This window comes from Sinocyclocheilus anshuiensis, unplaced genomic scaffold, assembly GCF_001515605.1.
Source record: "Sinocyclocheilus anshuiensis isolate Anshui unplaced genomic scaffold, SAMN03320099.WGS_v1.1 scaffold235, whole genome shotgun sequence".
Lineage (NCBI taxonomy): Eukaryota > Metazoa > Chordata > Actinopteri > Cypriniformes > Cyprinidae > Sinocyclocheilus > Sinocyclocheilus anshuiensis.
In genome coordinates this window covers 1,829,105-1,841,085 of record NW_015552562.1, presented here as the reverse complement: position 1 = coordinate 1,841,085, position 11,981 = coordinate 1,829,105, and the positions used below count along the sequence as shown (strand labels likewise).

The 11,981-nt window shown below is 38.2% G+C and overlaps 1 protein-coding gene across 1 annotated transcript in view; it reads right to left on the bottom strand.

Annotated features, from left to right (window-relative positions):
* Window positions 1-2,104: 2,104 nt before the first annotated feature.
* Window positions 2,105-11,981, bottom strand: part of LOC107664723 (slit homolog 3 protein-like) — a 200,675-nt gene continuing 190,798 nt past the window's right edge. The window contains exons 32-35 of the mRNA XM_016455371.1: window positions 7,265-7,419; window positions 6,325-6,613; window positions 4,359-4,564; window positions 2,105-3,495 (exon numbers count right to left, since the gene is read on the bottom strand). Coding sequence (XP_016310857.1) covers window positions 3,260-3,495; window positions 4,359-4,564; window positions 6,325-6,613; window positions 7,265-7,419 — 886 coding nt within the window. The 3' untranslated portion in view covers window positions 2,105-3,259. The remainder of the gene's footprint in view (window positions 3,496-4,358; window positions 4,565-6,324; window positions 6,614-7,264; window positions 7,420-11,981) is intronic.

The following is an 11,981-nucleotide window of genomic DNA, read 5'->3' as shown; positions in this document are numbered from 1 at the left end:
AACCTGCAGAAAGACTCACTGAAAAATCCCCACCACTAAAGCACAGAATGACAGTCTGTCTGGAATGAACAAACACAACAGTGTGATATAAACGGTGAAATGACCCAGTGCTTTTGGACTGTATAGTTGAATTCAGAATAGCATACCATGGTATTTTTCACTATTTCTGCCGTTTCTGTAAATGCAGAAATAGTAAGAATATGGAAGGCTGTTCTGACCCGATTTGAGAAATGGTAGGCTACTAACTGTCGTGTAATGTACTATGAGATCTGAAACGTAATGCATCCATATCAATATAATATAAAGTGCAAAACCACTGGGGCAAGTAAGAGTGAGCAAAAACTTACTGAGTGCACCTTTAAGGGAAAAAGGATCAGGATCCAGTTATTCAAAGACAACAGGTCACACAGGTTTTGTGGTCTACACAGCGGGAAAAACATATCAAAGTTCAACAAAAATATCAGAGTTCACTGACTAATTGGAAATAAAATGGCCCTACGGAACAATCTGCCTGTTGTGGGTCAAGAACACGGCTGTTGTAAGAGTTTTCCTTTGTGTCCTGATTAGTGAAGGAGAAATCATCCTCATCTTAACCAAAATGATCAACTTTATCCTGGCACTAACCCCCTCAATGCCTGCGAGAGACATTCAGACTCACAGCAAACTGGTGTATACCTCCATCTAGGGGACAAAACTCCTAAATACACTTTCTCTTCACACACACACGAACATCCATATAACCTTTCCATTAAACAAAGCATTCTTGTTTGAAATGTTCTTCACACTAAGAAAAAATGGTTCTATTAAGAAATCCAAAATGATTCTTCAGTGCTTCAAAAACACAATTTTGCAATTATTATTATTTTTTTTTAAAGATTAAAGCTGTCTGTGTGCCTTAAGGGCTAAAAAGCTATCTGTTAGCATTCACATTCATCTAAACAGCAGTTGTAGTACGCAAAAACATTCCAGAGATACCCAAATACATATAATGGGAAATAAGAAAAACACAACTCATGACATCATTTTGCTATCATTGGGCTGATTTCAGGCCAGAATTGAGCCTCCATAAATATAATAAAAAATATAAATCCATGCATCTAATACAATCTGTATATAATAATATAATCCATTTATAATAATCCATAAATATATGTTGATATTCGTCTATCTGTACATTCTAGTTTATACCCTTCTTTTTTATTTTTTTGTAATGGAGTGGTCATAAAAAAAGCCTTTCACTGCATGTCATACTATGTATGGTATGTTATGTGTGTGACAAGTAAAATTTTAATTTGAAAATTATACAATTATTATATTACTGGATATAGGAACAAATATACAGTATACACATAATTACTGCCCATAATTGGTGATCTGAAATATGACATTGAAATGTCAGATTACTTAATGAAAAATAGAGAAATATTATGGAAAAAAAAGAAAAAACGCATTTGTGACCCTGGAGCACAAAAGCAGTCTCAAGTCGCTGGGGTATATTTGTAGCAATAGCCAACAATACATTGTATGGGTCAAAATTATCGATTTTTCTTTTATGCCAAAAATCATTAGGATATTAAGTAAAGATCATGTTCCATGAAGATATTTTGTAAATTTCCTACCGTAAATATATTAAAACTTAATTTTTGATTAGTAATATGCATTGCTAAGAACTACATTTGAACAACTTTAAAGGCGATTTTCTCAATATTTCGATTTTTTTGCACCCTCAGATTCCAGATTTTCAAATAGTTGTATCTCAGCCAAATATTGTCCGATCCTAACAAACCATACATCAATGGACTTATGGTTCCATTATGGTTTTGTGGTCCAGGGCCACATTTACTCTTTAAGGAAGTAAACCAGCATTATCTCTGAATATAAAACTGGGAAAGTCATTTTAATATAGGGAAAAAAAATTCACGCATAACACCATTGACCAAAAACTGACAATATGTCCCTGGGTTTTGCTGATCTGGATACTGGTTCCAGGTGCATATGAACATTACTGTACGTTTGACAAATTTACAAGAAAAAAAAAAAAGACCTTATTGAAAAAAAAAAAATCACAAAAAACCCAACTGTGTATTTCATTACAAGTTTAATTCAACATTCACTGTAAGTTAATCATCACTCTCTAATTCATATTTAACAAAACATTATTAGAAAATGCACCGTATAACAACCAGTCTTCTGATTCGAGGTGCTAACATGACACTTCCTGCACAAGCTCAGTTACATCGTTCACTGGGGATTCCTACCTTATATAACCTTATACAACAGTATGTGGTGAACAGGGGCGAGACAGAACGAGGAGGAATGTTCATTAACACTGATTAGCTTTTCCTTGGGAATATCTATAGACCTCGGGCTCTCCGAGTAAGACACTGAGTGTTACATCTGAAAAATTAAAACAAAAAGGGTACACATGAAACAATACAGTAGTAATGGGTGTAATATATTTGCATTTAATATTTTAGTAAAGGACGGTTATGATGGAATGCTACGTCAGTATGAAGTGCTTTGCACCAGAGACGCGGTCACCTGCATCACCTGTGACGATTGCATTTGGATTTCAACTGTACAAGGTAAAACAGGTAGAGAGCGTTTAACTATCAAAGTACTACAATAGCTTTACTGCCTGACCGTTCACATTTAACTCTTCCATGCAGTCATGCAAAAAATTCCCTCCGATGAGTTGCAGCTTGTAAACCAGAGCCACGCCGATGAGCTTTGCAAAGCAACACCTAAAGTACAAAATATCAGCCCATCCCACTCGAAGCTCCGTCCTTGAAATCCACAGGTGAGCTCTCTGAGGTCCGTTAGGAAGCAGTTCATTTGTTGCCGCCACCAGAGCACAGGAAGTTGGCTCACCGCTTCCTGTGTTAGAGAGTCTAGAGAGTCCTCGCCTGATTGGGCACATTTCAGCTCCTCCATTACAATTTCTCTCCGCTCTCACACTTCACAACAGACATGCAATACACAGACCGAATTAATTCTCAGGTTAGGTTGTACATTTATATAGATTTATACATATTTATATCATTCGTATATTTTCAGGAATGTTAATCTGTGTGATTTTGTCCGACGATACAAAATTACGTTTCATATAAGCAACATCATAAAAGCAGTCTCTTTCTTTAAAAAAACATCCCTTAATAAAAATAAGTTCTATTTGTGTTTTTTTTATTTTACAATATATTTTCTTTTCCTCTCCGTCTTCTTCTCCAGGTTTGGGACGAGGGGGGAAGGTTGGCTAATATTACAATGGGCACTTTGTGCAGCCGCACTCCACGGTGGTCTCCATCTCCTCGGAAAAGGAGGATCCGTCGGAGCACTTGAAGTTGACCTTCCGTCTCCGGCTCTTGGTGGGGGCGCAGCACAGGCCCGAGTGGCAGGCGCTTGGACACCGAGCCATTTTACTGGTGGAGGTGCAGTTTTTATGACCCATATTACGCTTGAGCAGCTCACGGACCAACTCTCCTTGGCATGTCGGCTCTGCGTGGAGGAGGGGACGGAGGACAGGCCATCAGATAAAGCATTTATATAATAAGAGATTAATAAACATAAGGACCTTCAGGTCAGATATTGACTTGTGTTGCTTCACTCTTCTGGATTCTGTACAGCAAGCTAAAGATTACACCAGACAGCATTTTTAGTGCATTTATAACTGCTCTAATGCAACACATTTTTGGGTGGAAGCATCATTTTGTATGAGGGGATTTTATTCCTCAGGATTTGATTGCGTGAAGCAGTCCCATTCATTTGTGATACAAAGATTTTGATTTTTAATAACACATTTGCTATGAGCTCTGAGGTTTTTTAATCAAAGGTACACTAATGTCAAAATTTAGTTTTTCACAGAAGTCTCTTATGCTCACCAAAATGTAGTAAATATTAATAATGTAATAATATTGTGATAATCTTGTAATATTGTGAAATATTACTATTTAAAATATCTGTTTTCTGTTTTAATAGATGTTAAAATGTAAAGAAATTAAGTAAAGATCATGTTCCATGAAGATATTTTGTAAATTTCCTACCGTAAATATATCAAAACTTAATTTTTGATTAGTAATATGCATTGCTAAGGACTTCATTTGGACAACTTTAAAGGCGATTTTCTCAATATTTAGATTTTTTTGCACCCTCAGATTCCAGATTTTCAATAAGTTAAATTTCAATAGCTGTATCTCGGCCAAATATCGTCCAATCCTAACAGTCCTATGTATAAATCTCAATTTCGAAAAACTGACCCTTATGACGTTTTGTGGTTTTGTGGTCCAGGGTCACATATGTAAATAAAAACCTCTAATTTCCTATCATGAATAATGGATGTCTCCTGCAGTGCTGTGTCTCACCTGTTTCACAGGATGGCCCACTGTACCCAGACTGGCAGAGGCAAACTGGCTCTCCGCTCTCCGTCACCCTGCACTCTCCGTGCACACAGTGCAGCCCCTTGCAGACGGAGGACTCTTCCCTCCTGTCACAGAACTGACCAGAGTATCCTTCTGCACAAGAGCAGCTGTACGTGGAGCCCTTCGGCACACACACACCGTGTACACACCTGCACAGGACGAGAGAGGGAGGACATCACTGCCTGATACCAACACAACTGAGAGTAGGGCTGGCCAATATGGCCAAAAAATTATCATGGTCATTTTTTTTCATATCAGCCGATATCGATAATTTTCACGATAAATGTCAAATCTTTATTTATTTCAAGTTTAAAGCCAGATTTTTGCTCCAAAGCAAAGGTTGTTGAAACCAGACTATCTTAACAGAAAAATGCATTTCTTAGTTTCTGCATGTTCTAACGAGTGATATTGTTTGAAATCAAGAAACAGGTTTGTGCTGTCTGATAATATTAATAATAACATCACTTTTTTTGTCTCTGCACATTTGATAGTAGTAGTAGCTTGAGTTAGGATGCAGATGCAAATTTTTGTTCATTATCAAAATCAGTAACATCTGTAAGAATTGTAGCAACCTCGTTTTTATATGGTGAAATTTAATTATTCTGATTATTTTTTTATTAATCATTGGTCTTCCATAGTAGCATACATTCAAATCATGATAATCACAGTTAAAACCACACATATAGCACCTCGATACCATGGTAAACATATAACTATATGGTTTTTAGGTAATTGTATGAAAAACAGTAGTCTAAATAAATTTAGTATAAATGGACATACAACGCTATAGCTTAATCACAAATAAACTGTGATTATATTCCATTACTCCTTCAATACATGTCTAAATTAATCATATAATAAAGTTCGATATGAATATCCCACATTTCTGACAATACCATACTGCAGTTAGTGTTACTACAGTAAGTCCATGGTAAATGATGGCGATTTGTAGATTGAAAAGGCTTCTGACTCTATTGTTGCACACAGTGTTTCTCCTGTTTGTCAGCGCTGTTTCATCCGGCTTTAAAATCACCGAGTCATTTGTGTTGTTTGCTGAATTCAAGCGCTTCACACTGGATCTCACACTGAAAAACTAAATGTGACCCTGGAGCACAAAACCAGTCTTAAGTCGCTGGGGTATATTTGTAGCAATAGCCAACAATACATTGTATTGGTCAAAATTATCGATTTTTCTTTTATGCCAAAAATCATTAGGATGTTACGTAAAGATCATGTTCCATGAAGATATTTTGTAAATTTCCTACCATAAATATATCAAAACTTAATTTTTGATTAATAATATGCATTGCTAAGAACTTCATTTGAACAACTTTAAAGATGATTTTCTCAATATTTAGATTTTTTTGCATCCTCAGATTCCAGATTTTCAAATAGTTGTATCTCGACCAAATATTGTCTTATCCTAACAAACCATACATCAATGGAACGCTTATTTATTCAGCTTTCAGAGGATGTGTAAATCTCAGTTTCAAAAAATTGACCCTTATGACTGGTTTTGTGGACCATGGTCACAAATACTAAATTTTACTGAAACACTAAACACTAAACACTAAAGGTAAGTGGTTGCAAACAATTTATTTTAGCTACATTTAAAACAAAAATGTTGAAAGTCAGTCAACTAAATTTGTTTATTTAAATGTAGCTAAAATAAATCGATTGCAACCACTTAACGTAAAACACATTAGTAAATTCAATGAATATTTTTTTTTCTCAGTGCAGCGCTGTTTAGTGCTCGCGTGACCGAGACTCGTCTGCTCTAGTGAGCTCGTTTAAACTTTGATCTCTTCATATCCTTTTATCGTTTTCAAATTATATTGCGATAATTATCGTTATTGATTTATTGCGCAGCCCTAACTGTGAGTGTCTGTGCACCTGCGGCTTTCTGTACCTGCTGCTCTGACAGGGGCTCTGGGAGGTGGTCTCTTCACACAGTGGGCCGCTGTGGCCGCTGGGACACTCGCAGGTCACGCCTGCCTCTCCTCTCTGTCTGCAGGCCCCGAGAGCACAGACGCTGCAGGAGTGACAGCCCGGCAAGATGCCCTCCACCCCTGCCAGCCCACCGCCGATGTCCTGGAGTTCTCCGTTGAGCCGTACGTCATGAATGCAGCCGTTAAAGGACTGTAATGGACGGTCTGGACCCGGTCGCAGGCCTGCTGTGTCAATCAGAGAGGGCACACCTAAAATACCAACAACAGGCAAATATTAGCACACATGCTTATGCAGTGTTGGTGAGTAACTAGTTGCATGTAACAGAATTCCATAATTGAATTACAAAACAAATGTAACTGTAATCTGTTACAGTTACTGAGAAAAAATGTGTAATTAAATTACAGTTACTTATGAAAATGATTTCACGATTACAAAGGGGGTTACATGTGAATATTTTCACACACACATACAGATATGATTGATTTCTTTCCCAAATTGCATTGACTGCTCTAAAATATGAGACAGCAATGTTTAGGACACAAAATAGGACACATGCATATTCGATTTCCTATTTAGGTTTATGTATGCTTTATTTTTATTTTTAAATGTCTCAAAATGATTGCCGTTTGAAACCACTGGTTGGAAATTTTGAAAAGTAATCAAGAAGTAATCAAATGTAATTAGCTGCATTCCTTTAATAAAGTAATTGAAATAGTTACACTACTTGTTTTAAATAGGGTAACTATTACATTTCCAAAGTAACCTTCCCAACACTGTGCTCACGTTGCAATCATTATGCATTCAAACACTTGGAAAGCATCTCAAAACAAGCCATATTTAATACTTTGAAACCTTTGAAATGTGGTTTTGATGAACAACGAGGTGTTTTTGATGCTTACCGCCTATGTAGAGTTGTGTGTTGTGGTCCACAGCCGGAGGACGGGGGAGTTTGCCCAGGCTTTTCGGTGCCCCTTTATCCACCACCAAACTCAGCGTCTGATTCTGGATCAGGACCTCCACCGTGTGGAAAAGACCATCATTCATTGACTCCACACTGCAAGAAAGCAGAAGATAGCTAAAAATATACATTTGCTGTATTTTAAAATGATAATTATCTGAAAAGAGTGTGAAATAAACCATTTCATTATTTATTTTTTCCAAAGAAGCAGTGTCAGGCAAGAGCACACTTGAGATTAAATATGATATGAGACAAATAAAGAGAATAAAAGAAAAAGAAGAAAATGTATTCCTGTGATCGAAGCTGAATTTTCAGCATCATTACTCCAGTCTTCAGTCTCACAAAAAACCTTTAAGAAACATTTCTTAAAATAACTGACTAACACCAAACTTTGAATGGTAGTGTAAATATCACTCGTGAGCAAAATATCCTTATTTTTGTGTCATTTCCAATTAAGCTTTTATTTTGTCAAATTTTGCAGTGTGAAAATATAATTTACATTTGTGTATTTTGGATACACAAGATGCTAGCTACAAAACGACTGTTTTAGCCTTAATGACTGTTTTAACTGATCGTATCATGTCACCACTGGGGTAAAATAACTTTTCAAAGCCCAAATGAAAAGCCATGAATGTGCAATACAGAATATCTCCCCGCTGTCTGAAAATGCCATGGTTTCCACATTAGGCTCCGTCAGGTGTATTTCCAGTGAATTTGGCACTGACGCGGAGAGAGCTTATGTTGTGGGAAAAGGAGAGCTTGTGTTGGCCATGAGTTCACTCTTTCTTTGAGTTAGCACGCTCAAATCACATCCTGCTGAGTTTGGCACCGTGACTGCGTGAACTCCTGAGAGCAATTCTCTTTCACACGGTCATTTTTTAACCATTGAAGAGTGCCGTTTGTTCCCGGGTTCCACAAAACATCTCACAGACTATGAGAGCGTGCTCTGACCGGCACAGCTGGATTTTCGCCTTTTTCCTCCTCAGTTTCTTACGATGCGGTGCATGTAGCGCCCTGTTTGGCCCAGATTCTGCTGACTTCTAGGACTGTATTTTGTTTAAAGGTGAGAATTAGGGTTATGAACTTATCAGTAGCCCCTGAGCTATGAGAAAGCAGTCTGCTCAGGCTACAGAAAGCCCAGTTTTGTATTGTAGTAGTTATTGCTGGATGGAGCACAAGCAGTTACAGACAGCTAGAGACAGTGGTTTGGCAAAGAAGCCCAGAGACCAACAGAGAGAGTGGAGAAGGGGGTGCGAGAAATAATATTGTGGCGAGTACAGTATATCTTAATCCCCACCTCAACTTAAAACAAGGTTTTCCTCTTTTTCTGTCTTTGGCAAATTTTCAAAAATCATGTTTTTTCATTGTGCATTCCAATTCATCTCAATAAAACTGCAGTTGGGTTATTTTGATTAGGTAAAAAATAACAAAAAAATACTAGCTAACTAACACAATAAAATCATGATAACATAATAAAAAAAAAATTAAAAAACAATTTTAGAGAGATAAGAGTTATCTGTTTTTGCAAATAAACTCTTCATATATATATATATATATATGTATATGGTATATGGTAAAAAAAAACAACAACAACAGCAGAGCATTGCCAGCACAAACACATTAAGCAAACAAACAGGCTAGCATTATAGCATTAAAATGAGCTCATTTTTGCGGGCAGGCAGCTAGTATTTGCGCTGGCTCGCAATGCTATTTTCCATTGCTGAAATGCTGAGGCCATAGGTGCGGATAGAGATCAGTGTCCCCCGATATAGGGGGGTAAGGTTCACGGAGGTCTTGGCTGAACAAAGACTCAACACAAGCGCACGTGTGGTTTGCATTACAGGCCCATAATTCAATTCCTGTTTCAAAATAGGCTTTTGCAACAAACACTACAGTCCGTGGGCTGAGACCCCCCAAACATCTCAAGCCCGTCCATTTGATACATCAGTACCACCATAGATGAACGGCTTTATTATAATATAAGGACATTTTCATCCACTGTCTCTGGTTTTGAAAGCCGTCTTTCATTAAGAGAGCCTACACGCCAGCTGGGAAGGAAATGGGAAGAGTATTTTGAGGAAAAGGTTGTGAGAGTGGGAATGTAATAGAACAAAGAGGAAGATTCTATTATAAGAATGAAAACATTCTTAATCAGAACATAAATCTCACCACGGGGGACAGAAGTCATCATTTGGACAAAATGTATGCAGTGAAGCTCTAGCACCACTAGGGGGCACCAGAGATCAAGATGTAGCCTAGCGCTTGCAACTATCGGCCTTTTGTTCATATTCTGACAGACAGAAAATATCCTGAGGCCGTAATATTTTTAGAACGGGGGGGTTGAGAAGGTGGAGTGTCTTTGATGTGCGGCTAGCCTGCATATTAGCTTCAAGCAGCCCATTATGGAGCTCAATAAAAACAAACAGAAACCCGTGGAAGATTTCAGCAACCTCATGTCACCCTTCTCACACGAGGGGAAGTCAATTTCCTGTCAGCTGAAAATAAAATACTCTGTTTTTCCTCGAGCGAAACCACAGTATAAATGACACATACACAAAGTTAGGAACTATTACCGGCTCCTTCATCTTGGAGAGTTATGTAGATCAGAAAAGCTGTAGACATATTTACATTTTCCAGACTCAATTACGCGGCACTATCATTTGCTTACACGAGCTAAGAGTAACGGACTGCAGCTGTGAAGTCAATTGTGCCCTTCTGGAACGTGAATTGCTAAACAAGGTTATGTAGCATTTGATATATATAATGGGGTGTAACCAAGTAACGTTAGCTTTACTCTACAGATGGACTGAAGTTAACAGGTAGCATCAAAACACTTGTAAGTAGCAAGGAACAAGGTATCATCCTTGGGATGAGAATATGTAGCTTTCCTGAAGCTCAAACAGTAGAGCATAGCACTAGCAATGTTAAGGTCTTGGTTTGATTCTTGAGGAAAACTAGAACTGATAAACTGTGTACATGAATCCAATACAACCCTCTACATTGCGAGTAAATCACTGGCATATGCGACTAAATCTTCACTCTGGGCGACTAAATGATGTCTAACATTAGCCAATAGCTAATAAATTCTTAGATTTTACTCGCCAGTGTGTGAGTTGGAGGCTAATACTTAGGCTATTAACTAAGTATTAGTTTTAACACAGATATATTTTCACTCGCCCAAAAACACTCTGAACGGGGCTAAACTCTAGTGTGAAGGTGCACTACTTACACAAGAGCGAGAGAGTTTTAGGGTGTATTCACACCGGTCTTGTTTGGTTCGATTGAATCGAACTCATGGTTCGTTTCCCCCCTTAATAAAAAATACTATAGTAATTTATAGTAAATACTATAGTGTTTTTGAACCATACTACTGTAAAGTACTTGAATTAATTTGTTGTGTTGTTTATAATTCTATAGTTGCTGTGGTAATATAACAACTATAGTAATATAAACAAATTACTTTACCCAATAGCCTACGTGTACTAAGTTTTCTACAACTAGGGTATATTATACTACAATGTTTACTGTAGTAAAAACTAAAGTATACTACAGTGTTTATTACATTTTATCGGTTCACTATAGTTAATACTACAGTATGCTGTAGCATTCATTAACAAAGTGTTGTAAATACTATAATATATACAGTATAATTCACTTTACTATAGTATGGTTCAAAAACACTATAGTATTTACTATAAATTACTATAGTATTTTTGCATGTGGGTTGGTGCAGATCTTTTGGGCAAATGTGTGAATACAGCAATCGCACTCGGGTGCAGACCAAACAACAGTACCGAGACCCAGCTGAAGAGGTCAGATTAAATTAAAGGTAAATGTAGGCACAATAAAACTTTGTGTGTGGACCGTTAGCATTAGCATCCCTCAGTTTTGACTTGTGATTTCTGCTGTTGTTGCATTAGCGCTGTTGCACTTAGCCAAGCCGGACTTAGCACACCACAACCATTAAATCTTCTCAAACCAAACGAACTTACTTCTTACGTCACGGTTCAGGCTGAATTACCACTGCTTTCCCACCCATTCAAACATTCTGCTTGCACAGGAACTTAGTGCTAATCTCAGGCGAAATGAAAACAGGCCGCGAAAACATACCCTGACCCCTCTTTGTTCACCCTAGCGCTGCTCAGTGTTAAACCTGGTTGACATGCCAAACATTAGCTGCATTTGGAGAGCTGTGGTTAGGCGTGGCACAGGACGGCGAGCCCACGCTGAGGAGCTGGGGGCAGGAAGTGCTGCAATTCTAACATTCTCATTCAATTTCCTGCGATGTTTCCACAAACCGCCGCTTCTGCTGAGGAACTGACCACGCCGCTGCTTAAACTAATACTCAGATTAGCGTGACATTTAGTAAAGGGCAGCGCATTAACACGCTGCATGGGCCCAAGCATTCATCTCATGGTAATGAGGCATTACTGCTAGTTAAGAGCCTCCGTCGCTCTCCTTCCCAGTGCATTTATCAGTCTCTCCATCCCTCCCCTCACCCGCACCATCCATCAAGGCAGGATCACATTGCAGAGATAAGTGTCCTTCACTCTTCGTCGGCTCTCAGTCGCTCTTCATCTCTCTGGGGTCCGATCTGTCTTCTTTCCCACCACCCGTTCCCTCTCACCGTTCCTTGATCCCTATCGGGAATCTCTTGC